This window comes from Austrofundulus limnaeus, unplaced genomic scaffold (genome assembly GCF_001266775.1).
Source record: "Austrofundulus limnaeus strain Quisiro unplaced genomic scaffold, Austrofundulus_limnaeus-1.0 Scaffold456, whole genome shotgun sequence".
Classification (NCBI taxonomy): domain Eukaryota; kingdom Metazoa; phylum Chordata; class Actinopteri; order Cyprinodontiformes; family Rivulidae; genus Austrofundulus; species Austrofundulus limnaeus.
In genome coordinates, this window is record NW_013952858.1 from 287,524 (window position 1) to 306,545 (window position 19,022).

The window sequence follows — 19,022 nt, forward strand, 5'->3', positions numbered from 1 at the left end:
TAATCCAGGTAAAAAATCAAAAGGAAAAAAATTGTATAGGTCCTCTGGACGGGTTCTTCTTTAATGAAACGTTTCGTCTCTCCTCCAAGAGACTTCTTCAGTCTGAGAGTTTGAGGCAGTATCACTCCACCCCTGTTAACAATAGGTATTAATTAGGTGTGAACGATAGCCAGGTGATGTGAGTATCAGTCACATGGAGGCAGGACTCAAAAGCCTGAATTTTGCCTGAAACTCTCAGACTGACGAAGTCTCTTGGAAGAGAGACGAAACGTTTATTTAAAGAAGAACCCGTCCAGAGGACCTGTACAATTTTTTTCCTTTCTTTTAATTTTTAGTTACAATTTTGCCAATTTTAGCTAGTATGCTGCTGATTTTAGATTTAGCTTCTGTTTTGATACACTTAGCATTTGTTAGCATATTTTAGCTACTGTTTCGTTGCTTTTAGTTTTTAGCTTGTGTTCTCATTTTAGCTTTTTCTCCTCTTTTTATTCTCTTTTCTGCTTGAACAACTTCTTCAGCAGATTTCAGTAAATTCATTCAGGTTTCATACAATATTTTTACAAAAAAGACCCATTTCTCTACTTTTAATAATTCTTACTCAAATACAGTCATTATTCTGAAACCAACACAAGGAAGATGACCGTAAATGTTCCTGCAGATATTTCACGTCTTCTATATCTTGTCAGCCTTAAGTTAAGAGGATGTTTACGCAAGTCTGAAGGAGGAAACCAAATCCCGCCCACCTCCCCTATTCTCTCTTTTACTCCTTCTCTCCATAGTTCCAGCAAGTAGGCGTGTAAATAATTTTGGTTTGAGGCAGTAATAGAAAACAGCTGGGTGATAGTGTGCTTTATGTGTTCTTCAGCACTGTGGAAAAAGAACAGCACGAAGGCCGGGGAGAGCAAGTAAAAGTTATGTGACTTCATTGAGTAAACTGAGTGGAATAGTAAAACAGAAATAATGTTGAGTTTTTTCAGATAAAGGTTATCATTTTATCAAGTGTAATTTTATCATAATGCAAATAAAGTTTGGTGCATGATTAAAAATCTTTACAAGGAGGCCTCCAGGGGTATCTTTCATCAGACTGGCCCCTCCTGGGGCCTCACCTTCTCCACTCTACTTTCAGCAGATGAAACCTGCTGAAAGACCCTGACCTAGTTTGAAAATGCTTCTTTGGAAAACGGGAGTATTTTTCCCTTCAAAATATGTCGTTTTTATCCTTGCGTAGCTGTTGATATCAAGACATGCTTGGAATTACACTAAACCATTGTTCCACTTTAGTTTGATTTTGATTGTATAATAAAATAATTGCAGGGGGTTGCGGTAGCTCGGCAGTCAGTTCTGCAGTTTAGCAATCCTGAGGCTGTGGGTCCGAGTCCAGGTTGCATCAACTAGGAAATTTGGTGTAAAACCATTGGCAAACCTTTTAGGAGAGTTTGTTTGCTGAGGCGACCCCTGTAAAAGGGAGCAACCGAAAGAAAAACATTAACAATCAATGTATTTGGGGCTGCGGTAGTTCAGTGGTCAGTTCTGCAGTTTTGTAATTCTGAGGCTGCAGATCCGAGCACAGGTTGCATCAAGAACGTAATAAATTCCAATTTTTTAATGTCACGGTGGTGACTCCTGCAGAAGTTGGTAGCAACAGGAAAACAACAACATTAGGAAAAAGAGTAGCTGCTGTAAAAACACTGCAGCAAGTTCTCTAATATACCGTTCTATCTTTTTAATAGCATCTATTTTTACTAAGTATTTACACACTAATATGTGCATCTGCCTAAATAAGGATATTTAGCTAAAAACGTTACCTTTTGTCATGTTTATTATATGGTGCATGTTCCAACACACTTTGCATTAACTGTCCAGTTAGGAGGTCCTCCCAGCTTCTTTCTACATGTTAATACTCAAGGCAGTGTGGCCTTTGACAAACAAGTCTTCTTTGCCCTCCCAGTCATAAAGTCAAGGAAGCACCAAGGAATGAGGCCTCTTCCAGTTTGTATGTGAGAATGCTGTTTGCCTTGACCTCTTCACCTCTTCTCAATGGCACAAACACTCAGCATTGTTTCAGACTCTACCTGCTGCTGATGGCACTCTGCTGTTTCTTAAATAACCGTTGTTATTAAATCAGACTGGGGATGTTTTTGTCAGATATCACAGAAACTTTATTGAAATATTGTAAAAACAAAGAATGCTTCTTTATATGTGGCTTACTAAGCAGCAGCAAGTTTTACTAGTGCTGGTTTTAGAACAAAGAGTGTGTTAGTTTACACATGAAGTTCAACAAGCAAAATCTGTCTTGATACTAAGAGATTCTTCCAGGTTTGTGGTTTGAGGTGTCGAAACATGAAGTAGATAAACTATGACAAAGTAAACATCCAAATGCAGAATAAGCTCATAATGATCTGAGTAGAATAAAAGAAAGAAAAGTTTGTTCTTGTGAAATTTCTGACTAAATGCAGTTTAAATTACCGGTACTTTTTTTCCTTTTGGATTATCTTGAAGACTATATATTGCAGAGTTCAAATATTCCTGCACAAATAAAACAAGGCTATACAGTGGGATATAGGTATAAAGTGGGATAAAACAAATTGTTTGAAGACACACCTTCTTGTTTTAACCACAAGGTCTAAATGCTGGAGTTTAGACCAAGAGGCTCCTGCAGAACCCCCACCAAGCTTCTGCCGAAGACCATGGCTTTTTTAGACATCTGATGAGAGAGACACCCTTCAGGCAGAACAGGCTGGTAGACTTGGATGATTAAGTATCAAATAGAACCTGGAACACTGAGGGTTGTTGTACTTTGCTTTCTGCTGTTTGATACAGCTCAGATTATCTTTCACACAGAGTTCTACTAAGTGCATATGTAATGTTATGTTTTCAAGCCTGTGATTCATTTCAACTTTATAACACCAAAGTCAATTTGTTCCTATATAATAAATCCTGTATAATATTCACATATTTGTACATTTTGAAATGCCACTTAGTAAAACTTATCTAAAATAGTAGAAAATGTCAAATTGTTATTGTTTCAGTCCCCCATTCAGAGTAGCACATTGGTGACAGTGGAAAGGAATGACTCTCTTTGAGCAGGAAGAAACTTCCAGCAGAACCAGAACCAGGATAAGAATGCGTGACAATCTGCCAGTAGATTGGTCCAGGTGTCGTTTCTATGGGTAAAAAAAACAGTACAATATCCAGTAGTCTAAGAGTTCGGACCTGTTTTTCAAAATGTTCTTCAGTTATTCAATTCTGACTGGATAGAACTGTAAATACTGTCTGAAAAGGTAGTTTGGACCCCTTTTATCCACATATATTTGTTAGTCTGAATACAATCCATCCTAATCCTCAATGTCAGACCTCCTGTGGAACTGAGGTGACCCTACTGAAGCAGCAGAGTTAATACCTGGACAACTCAGAGTAAAAAAAAAAATAATCCAGCCAGCTGATAGCTTATTTAAGAACATTAAACAGAGATCTGTGTTTTATTTTGTTTTATTTTGTCATCTAAATGTCTTAATGAACCGTTTCTCAGATTCCTTCTAAATAAAAAGTCAGGGTTTGTTGGGATTTTATGAATCAAAATGGATTACAGGAAGTTTTATGGCTGAGTTTTTCTCTGATCTGGTTGTTTTAGAGCTTGTTGGACACTATTATCAATATAAGCTGTAATATGATGGGTCAATAGGATGACAACTTTATGTTGCTTTAATTAAACATAATTAAAACAGTGTTGATGTCATGTTCATAGTGAAGCTGTATAAAAGCTGATTGCTCTCAGTGCACCATTTCACTATGGTGGATTTGACAGGCTAAAATTTTCAGTCTTTGCTCTGACACTTAAGTCTGTGAAGTCACTAATTGGTGTACATGTGCATTTTTCTTTCTTATATTGTGTCTATCTGCTAAATCAACTCAGAAAGGGATAACGTAGTTCACGTTTAGAATTATTGGCATTTTTACAACATTAGCGGATCTGCTGATATCCTGTTTACTGCCCATCTTATAATGTGGCTATAGTGCAGACAATTACGTTTAATTGCAAAATAATTTGGACTACACATTTTACCACCAAATGTCAGTAGAGGTGTCAGAGCTGACCACTTGCAGTCACATCACCTGAAATGCACTGCCTCCCATTCTACTTTTAGAAATTCGACGAACCACTAGTAAATCTGCAGACTGAGAGCGAAGTGCTCTGCTAGGAAAATATAGAATAATAAGATATTTAATATAAAATTATTGAGTTAACCAAGATTACTTGGTTATTGAGATATTTGTATGTTAAGAGTAAGATTTTAAAATATGTATGGTATGATTTACAGAGAAATTAGAGAAATTTGGTCTCTCTTTTTACCTATAGTCATGATTGTTGTGGCTTGGTTTGCTGATTCCGTATAGGTTTGTTCAAATCATTCATGGCTGGTTTTATTCATTTGCTGCAGCTTTAAGCCACTTCTTGTTCCATAACTATGCTGACAACCTTTCTGGTTTTGACATTATAGGTCCAGACAGCACATGTCAGCCCCCATCTGTAAAGACATACAAAGGTAGCACAGGCAGTAAAGTCTTTAGTCATTTGCACACATGCTCGTTCTTTGCCAGCTGTCTCACTTTACACAGTGGCTCCTGTGTTCCTTTGAGAATTGGCCTTGTCATCCATCTCTTCAAAGCCCTCTGATTTATTTCTGCATTTAGTGGTAGAGAGGAATGTACCACTTTCTATCTTCTTTGCTTGCCCGGGGCTGCATTTGCTGCATGTAATTGGCCGTGCACTGTTTGAAAACAGTGTTGATGGTTTACCAACAGGTGCCCGCTACATTTGAAAGGGCTCATGCAAAATAACCAGTCTCATTGTCAGTAGAAGTAAACTGCATTACCTGTCTGTTACCCATTCTGTTCTATGTAGAGGTTTTTTAATATGAGATCACTTACTTGAATAAATGTGGAGGAAAGGGACACGATTTCGGGTCCAGGCAACATTCTGATTTTTGTTTATGATTTTACAGCAATGTTGTACAGACTCTGGTAGGGAGCATGTTCTGTCATCATCATCATCATCATCAGAAGTTGTGTGCAGCTTTGTGCTCACAAATTTGTTAACTGGCAATTCATTGGAATGATGCAGATAATTTTTTTGCTGACTTGATTAGTTTGGATTGGAGCATATCTCTTTCTGTGGGACTAATGGGACTTGGTCCTCCAAGTGGAAATTATATTATAGGGACATGTACGTTCCACTTCAGAATAAAGTTTTTTTAACAGGTTTCTGCAACGGAGTATAATCCCCCTTTTAAGGATTTTTAACCACTAATGTGCTGAATGTTCACATACAGTCATGTAGAAAGCTAAACATATGCAAATGTAATGCATACTATAAATACCACTGACTATCGTCTGGGGAGCTTTTTCTTTTTAGTGATCGCAACGCTGAGCTGGAGATCTAGATTTGACCAAATAATTAGTTTTTATGTTATCTGAATTTCAACTTGTTACATCAGAAACCCAGAAAAACCACCCAGTGCTCTGTGTTTTAGTCATGTAATGCAGCCTGTGGCTTCTTAAATTAGGAATCTTAAATTACCTAAACTGTGCAGCTTTTAAACAGCTATACTGTTTTAAATGCAAAATATAAGAGAATCAAATATTGGCTTGATTTATATTTGAATGTTTTCTTGTTTTGAAACAGTCTCAAGCAAATGCTGCTAGCACATTCTCTTACCTACTTTAAAGTCTGTATTCGTTTTGTTGAAGAGGTTTTTATATTCACAGGGATTTGATGCATTGCCTGAACACCTGTTAACATATTTTCAAGCTGAAAGAAGCTTTGCCTGGATAGTCATTCCTGCACCGTATCTCCTTCAGACAGCCAATATAATCCATGAATTTAGTGTCAAGAAACTGTTTTTTCAATTATGCCAAGTGACAAGATTATGCTGTATTACTCTATTAAAAAGGAGTCTTTGGGTGATATTAAGTTACACACAGGTTCTGATTTCACACTTTGATGGGGAAGTTTATGACTTCCCTAATGAAGTGTGGGCTCACCCTTGCCCTCCTCTCTTTTTTTCTGATTCCAGCTTCCGTCTCTAACGCCTCCTGTTTTTCAGCCCAGAGATAAATCCTTTTCATAGGCATGCTGGTGAAGTGAACTCACACACACCCTACCGAAGGGCTTTACTCACTTCCTGTTGTAGTTGCTCAAGGTTCAGTTGTGAGTCGGCTGTGCTTAATATGAACACTAGCTAGTGTTTGTTAGGTCCCAGGCCCCTTAGGAAAACAAAAGAAAGTATCGTACATGCCCTGAAGTGATTTGTGTTGTTCATGCTCTATGGGGATGTACTAAAAAAAAAGACTGTTTTAAGCCCATTTTGCATATGTGAGCTGGTAAACGTTGGGGTTGGAGGCTGATGTATTAAACACAGCATTGGGCAACCTGTGCCCAAAGAACTATAATGAGTTTTGGCTTTTTTGGACATTTATTATAAAAATCTCTAGACTGACTTATTGTCCTTATTGTTCAGACATTCTTGTTCTGATCCAAAATCATATATCTATAACACAAATGCACATACATATACACACACATGTGCACGCAAGAGGAAGGCTCTGTTTGTTTGTCTTTGGAAATGGCTTTGTGGGAATATCAGATTTGTCCCTAACTGGCACACCAGCTGACATCACTTCCTGTACTTTTGTCAGTGTCACAGTTCCATCCATCCATCCATCCATTTTCTGTACACGCTTCTTCCTTTTCAGGGTCGCGTGGGTCACTGGTGCCCATTTCCAGCAGTCACAGTGCGAGGGGCAGGGTACACCCTGGACAGGTCGCAAGTCCATCACAGGGCCACACATAGAGACAAACGAGACAAACAACCATTCACTCTCTCACTCACACCTAGGGACAATTTAGAGTTATCAATTAACCTAACAGTCATGTTTTTGGTCTGTGGGAGGAAGCCGGAGTAGTGTCACAGTTGTTTTCTGAAAATAAGAGTGTACTTGTGTGACTGGAGAGAACTGTCACAATAAACATATCTCTGCTAAAAAAGAAAGTAGGTTACTCATTTTGCGGTTCATGTCCTGAGGCAAGCATGCACAAAATTTAGCAAACAGCAAACTTTTTTTGTTGTATAAATTATAGATTTTCACTGGATGTAATTTTTTGATTATGAACTGCTGAGTGTGGGGGATTAGAATCTGATAGATATGTTTGTGTGTATTTTGTGGACCTAGAGATATTTTGCATCCAGGCTTATGTCCTGATGCATCTCAGTAATCCAGGTAGAAAAAATCCAAAAGAAAAAAGGTAAGTAGGTCCTCTGGATGGGTTCTTCTTTAGTGAAAAGTTTTGTCTCTCCTCCAAGAGACTTCTTCAGTCTGATGAGTTTCAGGTGAACTCAGCCTTATAAGCACTGCCTCCACATGGACAAACAGGTTAGTCATATGCAAAAAGAGGGCTATCGTCTAACAATAGGCTTGATTAGCTCTATTGTTCATAGAGGGTCATGTGCCCCATCACCTGACTTATTGGTTTGGATGTTTCAGCTGTGGTTATTTGGTGTTTTGTTATGTGTATGTAGTGAGTGCAGGCGGGGTTCAATGTCCCCTTGTTTTTGTCCCTCTCTCCCTCTTTGTGTTGGTGTCATTGGGGCCCTGATTCACACCCTTTGCTCACAGGAGGCTGAGTCATACTTGCAATAACAGCATTGTAGGAGGCGGACAACTGGACACGAAGGCCTCCACCTCTGTTTAATGACAACCACAGCCGAAGCATCCAAACCAGTAAGTCAGGTGATGGGGCACATGACCCTCTATGAACAGTAGAGCTAATCAAGCCTATTGTTAGGCGATGGCCCTCTTTTTGCATGTGACTAACCTGTTTATCCATGTGGAGGCAGTGCTTATAAGGCTGAGTTCACCTGAAACTCATCAGACTGAAGAGGTCTCTTGGAGGAGAGACGAAACGTTTCACTTAAGAAGAACCCATCCAGAGGACCTACTTATTTTTTTCTTTTTGATCCAGGCTTATATAACCAGAATAAGAATTGAGTCTTTGTCCTTGGCATAAATTCGAGTTTGTTCCATGTACAGGTTCGACTCTGCCAGGGCTGCCTTTTTTCTGTCCTGTCAGGCATTCATAGACAGGATTTCAATGGTAGTCGTCGATTCTGTTTATTCTGTTGTCATCTTCAGATTGTGCCCTTCAACATAGACTGGAGTGGTTTGGGTACAGATTTAGCTCCTCCAAGTCTGAGGTCATGGTAGACTCAACCAAAAAAAATTAATCCTTTGAGTCAGGGATGATTCTCTGTCTTTTAGAGGAGTTTCAGCATCATGGTGTCTTGATCAAAAGTTACGATAAAATGAAAGAGAGATGGATGATGGCTGCTGTTCTGGTCTGTGGTGGTACAGAAGGAGTTTTTAATTTACTGGTTTGTTTGTACATTTGAACCCTCATCTCTGGTTCTGAGAGCTGGATCATGGCTGAAGCAGAGTAGAGCTGCTGTTCTTCCACATCGAAAGGAGCTGGCTGAGGGCATTTGGGCATCTGATCAGAATGACTCATGGTCCATCTGGTAAGTTTTAAGTGGATTGGCCCCATCATAGGCCTCATCAACATCTATGCTTCAGTAAGAGCTATACGGTCTACCAGGCATTTTCTCTTAGATCTTCCAAGATCTAAAATGAAGTATAGAGGTGATCAGGCTTAAGGGCTCGACACACGGGCAACGACAAACTACAGCTATTGACGGCTGTCATCGCAGCCAGGGTGAAACCCGACACACGGGACGCGATAGCGATCGCAGCGTTGTGAATCGCGCTCTCAGGTCGCTTGTCTTCACAATATTTGATTGGTTCTTGACTCTGAAGGTGGGTGTGCATTACGGACGTGTAAACTAAACAAATCTTTGATGCTAATGATATTGAAAAACAAACACACATCAAGATACAGTTTTATGAGGAAAAACTTACCATAAACATCACCCTGGTGCCAACAAATTCCCACAAAGCTTTTTAGTAATCACTTGGTGAAAGTGTTAGCTAACGGCAGTGTGTAGCATACTCTCCTCTCATTGGTCAGTCAATGAAACCCTCTCTGATTGGTTGTACGCTAAGCGACAGCGACAAAAGTTGAACAATCTTCAACTTTCATATGTCGCGTCGCAAGCTCACGTGTGCACGTCTACGTGTACGAGCACAAAATTTCACATGCACTATTTTCGCCAGTCGCTTAGCTGGAGGAGGGCAAGCGATTGTCGCTTCACCGCACAGGCTCCATAGGAAATGAATGGAGAGCGAGCGACGCCGCCTCCCGTGTGTCGAGCCCTTTAGCAGTTGTTTGAAAACAATGGAATACGTTACTTTTTCATATACAAACCGCTGAGATTGTTAAATTTAACTTACTTTTAAATTTATGCTGAACACCCTTCTTTTATTTGGCGTTTGGTTCAGGCTAGGCTTGGGCGGTATGATGGTATTTTAGTACTTTGTGGTATCAAAACATGTTGATGGTATATAAAAATTATGACTGTATTTGTTAATAGTATAATACTGTATACTGTGAGTTTGAGATTCATTAAAGCTGATGATTTATGCTGTGTTTTTATATTTTATTTTAGCCATACTTTTTCTTTTTATACTTTTTCTGCTTTTGTTGTTTAAACTGTTTAGTTGGACCAAATTGCAAAGCTCCTCGGTCAACTTCTGTTGTTTTCATGTGCATGGAAATAAAACTGACATTACTGACATTGGTCACCTCCCCTGTTTCAGACGTGCTCTTCTGGGACGAGACCTTTGAAAAGACCAAGAACTCAGAAGAGTCCCTTCTGATATGGAAATGCTTCAGGATTCCCTGCTGTTGCCTTTGCAACCTGAATTACATATAAAAAAATACAATTGACAGGCTCCAGCTTTAGGTTGTTTATGAAACTGTTTTTGGAGACTTCCCATTGTGTTTTAAGAAAAAGTGACTTTTGTCAGTATCATGTGACATTTGATGCATTAAATCAGAGGCTAATATTGATAACAGAACATTCACACCTCATTGTATTTTACCACCTTGGATTTTGAGATGATTTTTTTTTTCATCCATGATTTGGTGGAATAAACTAGATACATTAAAATGTGTTTTCACACTTGTCTAATACATTCAGTGAAAGTTCAAACACTATATTTTATGGCGTTACAAACTAATTGCTGCTTTGTTTCCTGTTCCAGGCCCAGACCTTGTTATTTGTACAGTTCTTGGAATTTTTCTCTTCTACTTCACTGATTTTTTTCTAGTTATTTTAAGAAAGCAACTTGTTTCACACAATAGAAATAAGATGTTTAAATAGACCAGTGTTCTGTTGTTGATTGATGAAGTGGTATTTTTCCATTGAAGTAGTTATAGTTATAGCAGAACTTTAAATTACTTTTCTTTTCAAGTATTTTGCAGAATAACCAACTACTGTTTGCAAGAAAATTTTTAAACGTGCTTAAATAAGCCTATGATGTAAACATACCCTGCCAAGGTCTGTGTTAAATGTGTCATGACATCACTGCTTGGACTTTACAGTGTTTAAATATGTCAAAAGTGAATATTTGCACAGATTTTTGTTAATGTAGATTCGTGCTCATCTCTGCCTTATTTATAACACTCTTGCAGTCAAGCCCAGACACTTTTTTACAGTGTAGAATTAAAAAGGAAATATTTGAATGATTGCTTTTATTCACAGAAAATAATTAACACAGGTGTTCTTAGGAGTCCCATTTAGGATTTTGGTTTAACTTAAGCTCTGTATATTTGATACTTATTCTCCCCAAAGCTATGACTGAATAAATAAACTTTTACCTGAGGGTGGTTAGGAGAAAATAGGTTGATTAAAGTGCAAGTCAATAACTGGTGGTAATCTTTCTTATTCATGTCTTTTACACATTGTGAGAATCAGTCATCTTGCAATAAATACCACGCATTAGATATGGGAAAACTGATTATTGTTGGAAAAAAGTTACTTATGTTCACTAAAATAAAGGGCCAAAAATGTTTACAGGTTTTACTTTCCATAAATGTTCGTTTAGATTTTAGAATCAACATTCAACTACTGAATTTAGATGTTTGGATCTGCTGTAAGCTTGGCCAAAAATGATAAATTGTGAATACAAAACACTTGGTCAAAGTGATACAAAAATACAATGGAGAAAGGACACTGTTACTGACAACTAACAACAAAACAGCAACAACATAAAAACAATATTAATCAATATTGACACACAGGCTTTTCCAGGTTTGCAACACATGGGGTCTTTGGGTTGGGGTCCGTGGTTAATATTAGGGATCAGGATTACTGGTTAATTTTAGGTTGCGAGGTTCAGGAATAGGATGTTTAGGGCTGATAGAAGTTAAATTTAGGGTTTGGGACAGTTGTCGTGTAGAGGTGCACCAAAAATCGTTTTACATCAGAATTGTGATTCTCTTTTACAAAGATTCAGAATCGATTTAAAATGTCCCAAAATCAATAAATAATAAAAAAAAGCAAACCCAATGGCTGTCAGCCTCCATTTTGTAACTACATGGGATGTCCTGACGTCACCACACAGCTGCTTCTGGAACATATGAATGCACAGAAACCACCAAAACAAAGATGAAACTACAAACCTGGAGGAAAGAGAGATTCAATCGACCCAGTCTTTATTGAATGCAATGATTTGGGCTCATTTTGGTTTTTACTGAATGAGTTTGAGTTTGACATGTGCGAGGTTTGCAAAATGAAGATGAAGCACTTTGGGAACATGACAAATGGGCTTACATTATCAAGTTTGAATAAAGAAATCGATTTTGGATCGAATCTTGGCCCCAAAAATCAGAATCAAATTGAATTGTGAGAGAGTAAAAGATTCCCACTCCTATTGTTGTGCATTTTCTACACTTTTCCAAAAATGATAAATTTTAGCGATTATGGTTAAAGATTAATTTTTGGTAGTAAGATTAGGGATAGGCTGTCTAGGGCTAATAGAAGTTAAATTTAAGGTTTGGGATGGTTAGTATTGCATTTTCTACACTTTTCAAAAATAGGACAATGAGCTCCTCCTCCTTGTAATCATCTCATAAATAAGTGATGCGAGGGAGTTACCCGACACGCCAAAACCTGACACTGAGGGAACCTTGGACAAGTGTCAATGGCGCCGGTGCATGGCAGCCTCACCTCTGTCAGTGTGCCCCAGGGTAGCTGTGGCTACAATGTAGTTGACCACCATCAGTGTGTGAATGTGTGTGTGAATGGGTGAATGCCTGTAATGTGAAACTCTTTGGGGTCTTGATAAAGCACTATATAAGTTCAGTCCATTTACCATTTTAACCCACCCCCATCTTCGACTTAAATATCAGCCCTCTACTGCATACACACAGGCTGTGGCAGCTCGGTAGTCTGTGGTTGATTCAGGAAGAGCATCCGTCGTAATAACAAGTGTCAAACCTTCATGCAAGTTAGTTAATTAGATGTGGCAACCCCTGAAGAAAGGAGCAGCTAACTTTTCAGTTATTAGACTTCGCATGCAGTCATAATGCAACAGTTTAATGGCACATTCAGACCAGGATAGTCCAGTGGACTCAGTTTGACCATGACTTTGATTGGCCGGGGAAAGCTGAAAAATTTCACACCTTTTATTTAGTTTCAGTAACTCTTGTGCTGCACTTTTGAAGTGAATCAAACTGTCTTGATAATGTCACACAGTTATCAAAGCTGCTTTCTTTGTTTTGTTTTGTCTGAAACAAGAAATAAGCATGAAGGGAAGAAAAAGCACGAGGCAGGAGAACGTGAGACTCATTGATAGACCAGTACCAAAAATGGAAATGCAGTAAAAGAGAAAATGACAAGTAGAGAGAAACGAAGTAAAGTACAGATCCCAGAGGTTAGTATTTTGGTGTTCTTCAGAGTTTGGACGAGCTTTAATACCTGCCTAAACAACAAAGTGAACTATTCTAGTAAATGAGCTCTTACCCATTTATTAAGTACCAAATAAATTTTCCTCTGATATTTTCTGCATCCCTGTGGAGAGCACAGGGACGCCAAAGGCCAGGATGACTAGTCCTACTTCCAATTTCTAATGGTCAGTCCATCTCATCAGTGTGGTTCTCCTCATGGATTAGCTGCCACCTCTCTTCTTCATGCGCCACCGACCTCTTTATGCTGCTGTCATGATAACCTACCTTGCTACTGAAGTTTTGTGCATGTTTCAAGTTTAAAACACTCTATTTTGTGTAATGAGGACACCAGTTTTCTTAATATATACTTTAAGATGTTTCCAAGACCCTTCAAAGACTTTCTAGATGTTTTTTTTACATTGTAGTGGGGTTTTCAAGCAATGTGGAGTGCCTTAGTTTTGTTTGTTGTTCACATCAAAATTTGCTTTAAATTATAATCAGCTGATTCAACTTAAAGTGAGTCATCTAAAAACTGTGCACAGTTTCAGCTGTGAGGAGTCAAAGGTCAGTGCTCAATGTTAGGTGCCTTTCTTTCTTTTGTTTTAGCTTGACTCCTTTAACGGGCCAGAATGGCCTGACCTGTACAGGAAACAATGACAAGAGAAACAGATAATCAGCTGGAAAGAAGGCAGAAGTGTGGGTGAAAGGCAGACAGATAAGGTGACAGCAGAGATGAAGTTGTGGGATGGCTGACAGATGCTAGCTTTATTTCCTGTGTCCTGATGACATACGTGATGGAAACAGAACTCTACTGGTATTTATCTTAAGTAAAAAGTTGGCAAATCCTGTACTAACGATACAAACTGGTGTGTGTTTCTTTTTTCTATTTAGTTATTTTCATTTTTTCCCCAGAGGCCTTTTGTTCTGTTGTATTTTCAAACAATTAAAACATCAGATCATTTTCCAAAGTGTTGTAATCTTCTGGAAGTTTCTCAGAAAAAAAAAAAAAAACCAACAACTAGTTTTTCTTTGTCAGGCAGTTTGTATCTTGAGTGGGGGGTGGGGGAGGTGCCCTCGGATATGTTTTGGGAGTGAGATGTGATGACAAGGTTAGGGAGGGAATCTTGGGTTATTTAAGAAGAGAAGGGTGAGGGGTTAAAAGCAGGGATGGAAATATTGATGCACAGCAGGTTTTTGACATTAGGTCCTGTTTTTATATCACATTGCAATACCCTGCCATGTTTTAATCAGTTTAAAAAGGCTATTTAAGTTCCTAATATGATTTAGTCCCTCTGTGTTTGGACAAGAACTGAGTCTGCTCAAAGTTCAGACGGTCAATGGCCTGAGATTCCTTGCAGAACTCGGATATGTTAACAATAAATTTTGCGTGCACGTTACATCTTTCATCTCCAGTCTTATTCTGATTAAACATGGATTTACTAAACAACAACAGAAAGGAAGGAGAAAAAACAAAACAAAAGAAAACCTAACAATAGTTGTGTGTTCTGATTAAAAAAAAGAGAAAGAAGAAACCTTTCCCCTGTGGATTCCCTCACTGCTGAGGCTCTGTGTTTTTGGAGTCAGTTGGGAAAATGAACTGTTGCTGTCGAACTGTCTTTCACTCAGACTTTAATTGTTTCCACATGTTTCATCAGATTGCGATTGGCAGCCTTTGCGTGTTTAATGTGATGCATTTGAAATGTGAGCGGGCCTCGACTGGCACAAGGCTGTGGGGTAAAAGGCAAGGTCTGGTCCCGAGTGAGAACCTGGCCTCATGCTTCTTCACATCATACATTAGTTTTTAATTCAAAAGAGCTGTGGATTTCTTTACTTGAACCCATGCAACCTATTCGGTGCCACTCTCCTTCTGCCTGACATAGTTAAAGCCCGTAGGTGTTTAAGTGGGTCATACAGATGGCAAATGAAAAAGTTGTTCATGGTAGAGGATGTTTCTACTTAAGGGTGAAACCTTTTTAAAAACAGAAGTTTGGTTTATAACAAGAGTTAATATAGACGTATGGCAAACAAGAGAAAATGCATTTTCTACAAAAATACAGTTTAAATGCTGAGTGGCTTTGCTAAAATTTGCTAAAGAAATTGTACCTGACTAGCTAAAGACAAAAGTAGCAAAACACTAAAAGTATCAAATAGCGATGCAAGTTATTGATTAATGAAATCTAAAGTTGATTGATCTTATCGATCGACTAACGATTAATTGATAAGCGGCCATTTTCCTAAAAACCTGACATTTCTCTTGAATTAAGAGTCATTCTATAACATGAAGGGCTAATTTTTTACTTGCTAAATAAAGAAAAAGTACAGTACTATTTTAACAATTCATTGTACCAGCTGTGTTAAATGCTGACTGAATAAACAGAAAAATGTGGATTTCTCTCACATTGTCAAACTTGGGCATATTTATAAAATATAACAAAACAGGAATCTATTAAATTGCTAGTTGGAAAAAAATAAAATAAAATAAGTAAAACACTTAATCCACCCTGAAGATGAAAAACTATCATTTAAAAACAGGGTAATATTATAAGAAAAATATTAACTCAAAAGCAAACTATAAATATAATAAAATATCCTGAAAGATGTGAGAGTACAAATGAGTACTGGCAATTGTTTGTTTACATTCCCTGACAGGGACCATCTGGGCTGGGGCTGCTCGGCAAGATTTGACATCAGCTATTGTTCATTTGATTAGTTCATTGGCCGGGTTACGTCGCACAGATAAGATTAACTTCGAGTTAATTATTTGTAGCGACTGTCACTTTTTTCTTTCACACGAGTTAAACTCAACAAGAAGAAGCAAACGTTAGTCACAGTTAGCCTACTTTTCTCTATCATCCCGCTCTCTTGTTTTAAGCATCATACTGCCAGATAGTCCGGTACAGTCTTCAGTACTTTTCCTTCGAGTTTGGAGTAGTCCATTATTATTGTTGTGTCGCAAATAAAACTAAACAAGTTTTGCGTGTTTAATTATGACACTGCCGATGTTGAGGTTGCTCTCTGCTCAGCTCAACAGGGCTGGGTTTAGAGTTGGCTATGCTGAGAGCAGCGGTGCCTCTACTGGATGAAGGCAAAACTACACTGAAAGGTTTAAACGGATGTTTTCAATTAATCGAATGGAAGAAATTTTAATCTAGTAAACCATTATTCAACAATTAACCCTAAGTTGGTTAATTGTTTGCATCCCTAGTATCAAAGAGATGACTTAAACTAAATGTAGCAAAAGCTAAAAAGCTGAAAAGTTAAAATCTAAAACAGCAGAACTGTAGCTAAAATCAAAAAGTAGAAAAGTAGAAAGATGATAAAGTAGTAAAATGCTATTTAAAAGCTTAAAAAAATACCAGCACTGTAGGCAAAAGCTAAAAGTAGCAAAACAGTAAGTAAACATAAAGTAGCTAAAGGCTAGTTAAAAGCTAAAGCAGCAATTTTTACCTAACTTCTGTTAGGTAAAAAATTAAAGTAGCAACAGTAACGATAAGGAAGCAAAAGGCTAGTTAAAAGCTAATATAGCAGAACTGAATGTAAAAGCTGAAAGTAGCAAAACGGTAAGTAAAATATAAAGTAGCAAAAGTCTGGGTAAAAGCTAATAGTAGCTAAAGACTAGCTTAAAACTAAAAACAGAAAAAAATGCCTAAAAATGCAGAACAGTATTAAAAGCTAAAAGTGGCAAAATAGTACCTAAAAGCAAAAATAAAGCAACAGTGCTGAAGCAGATTTGAAAGAAAAGGTTTTTGGAGATCTCTACGTCTTTCTACAGGAACAAATTTTAAGATTAGTAAATCAATGATTCAAACAGCACAAAGTATGCAGAAGTATTTAGATTGCAAAAGAAAACCTCCCAAGAAAGCTGACTTAGCATCCACACAACTAAGTAAATCTGTTTTAAACTAAGACACATTACCCAGTCATAGGTGACAGAACTCTTCCTTACATCTGTTTGGGATGTAGACAAAACATGGTTGAACACCAAACAAAACCGGCTTTAGTAATTTTACATCATCATCATCATCATCATCATCATCATCATCATCATCATTACCCCACCAGTCTTTACACCAACTGCTTTACAGGACAGTCAGAAAAACACAAATAATTCCTGATTTAACTTTCCTAAGGTTTCCTTTTTACACATTTTTTTAAATTAAAAATTCTTAATATCATCGGATGTTCGTTGTGACCTATGTTCAACCCATAAAAGTAAAAACAGGTCCAAAAGATAGCTGGAAGTTTTTATGCTGCTTGCATTGATTGAGCCCTAAAAATGTAAGTATAAAGGTCAGCTTAAACTGCAAACAATCTCCAGATTAACTTACATGGTTCTTGTCAGCTGTTATATTAAGCTCCAGAACACTGTGATGCAAAGGTACATAAGAATTACCTAAGGTATAAATATAAAAATGTGACATTAAATAAAACAAAATACTTTTTTTTTTGTTTTGGCTGGAAGTTAAACTTTAATATGCTGAACATAAAAAAATGTAAGAAACTTTCAAATGTAGTGTATTTTGTACTTTTTGATTGATAAATGACAGTATAATTTATAATGTGTTTTCTCCCCTTGTTTCCCTCTAGGGCCACCGTTTCGGAGTCCATGTGAGCTGCTGCCAGTTGGGACAGGACACCCGGTGCAGGCCCTGCAGAAGAGCTTTGCCGTCATGTCAGGGTGTGCAAGCACGGGCACCGTCAGCCTGCCTCAGGAGGTGCACGTCATCAACCTGAGAGGACACGCTCCACCAGGACCAGACAACACTCCAGCAAAGGTGAGTCATCCTTGTTAGACAATAAACCTGGGTTTTCATTCTGTTTCCCTCAGAAAAACAAGCTCATATCTGTATTATTTTTAACTTGCAGAAAGTAAACTTTGCATGTACATCTATAAACTTCTAGAGTCAACACATGCCAAGATGGTTGCCACAGCAAACTAAAATTAAAAGCACAAAAAATGTCTACAGTTCAGCCACTTTTACAGATAATGACCTAAAGTGTGATGTGGTAGTAGCAGAAACTAATGATGAACACATACTCTGAGTACTAACAGATTAAGCTATTTCTTTGTTTAAAATATTACCATTAGCTCGAAAAAATATGAGCCAGTGGACTGATGCTTAATGAAACTTTCAGGAAATAGTAACTGGATATACAGCCACAAATGATTAACTTTTCTAATCAATGCAATTCAAGATGGCTGCCATGACTAACTGACATAGTAAGTGGCTATAACTGAGTGACTTTTAAAGACACTAAGCTAAACTTTATCTGATGGAGGCTGAAAAGTATTCACAACACATGGTATGCTCTAATTATGAGATCACATAGTGTTATTGTCAAAGTTGTTACTGTCAGAGCAAAATGGTTACAACCCTAACCCTGTTATTTTATTACATAAGCTGATCTTAGTACAACACTCTAACAGATGGAGAAGCAAGGCCTTTATTTTAAGTAGCTTTTCACAACACAACCAACAAAATTGGATGTTACTTTAAATATCTGTTACTGTAAATGATTTTCATCAAGTAAAGTAACTCTTTTAAATTAATCTTTTAACTTATCAAAACAGCAATAAGTTATGTGAAGTATTTTCCAACCACTTTTATGAGTTTTAGCAGATCTCTAAATGCAGTCGTTCAAAGTTAAGAAACCTCTAGATAGTGAAACCACTCCTTGTCTTCAGGTTTGTACAGCACATCTTGTGGCTGGAGAGCAAACCATCAGCCTAAGTCTAAACGTAGTTTGAACATGAATCATGCACAAATGGCTTTCACATCTAGATTTCTACCTGTCACCACAGTGTGGAAAACAGCATGTGTAGACCTGCAGTTTACTGCTGATGTATGCTCAAGCTTTGCTATTACACAGTAAAATACTTCTCTGTACCACACATACACAAACACATACACGCAAATACTACATATAGGTAGATAGTTAGATAAATGGGTAGATAGGTAGGTGGGTCAGTAGATCGATTGATTGATGGATACGTGGATTTGTTTCTGCTTTTGTGGCTCCACTTATAATGACTTTTGCTCTTATGTAGTTTATGTAATTTCTTGCAAACTATTAATATTTAAAAGGTCTTGAAATATTTAAATATTTTAGTGACAAACTG

At 37.7% G+C, this 19,022-nt stretch overlaps 1 protein-coding gene across 1 annotated transcript in view; it reads left to right on the plus strand.

Annotated features, from left to right (window-relative positions):
- Nucleotides 1-19,022, plus strand: part of tgfbr3 (transforming growth factor, beta receptor III) — a 90,064-nt gene that overhangs the window by 14,407 nt on the left and 56,635 nt on the right. Inside the window, exon 3 of the mRNA XM_014025102.1 lies at nt 17,489-17,676. Within this exon, the coding sequence (XP_013880556.1) occupies nt 17,489-17,676 (188 nt within the window). The remainder of the gene's footprint in view (nt 1-17,488; nt 17,677-19,022) is intronic.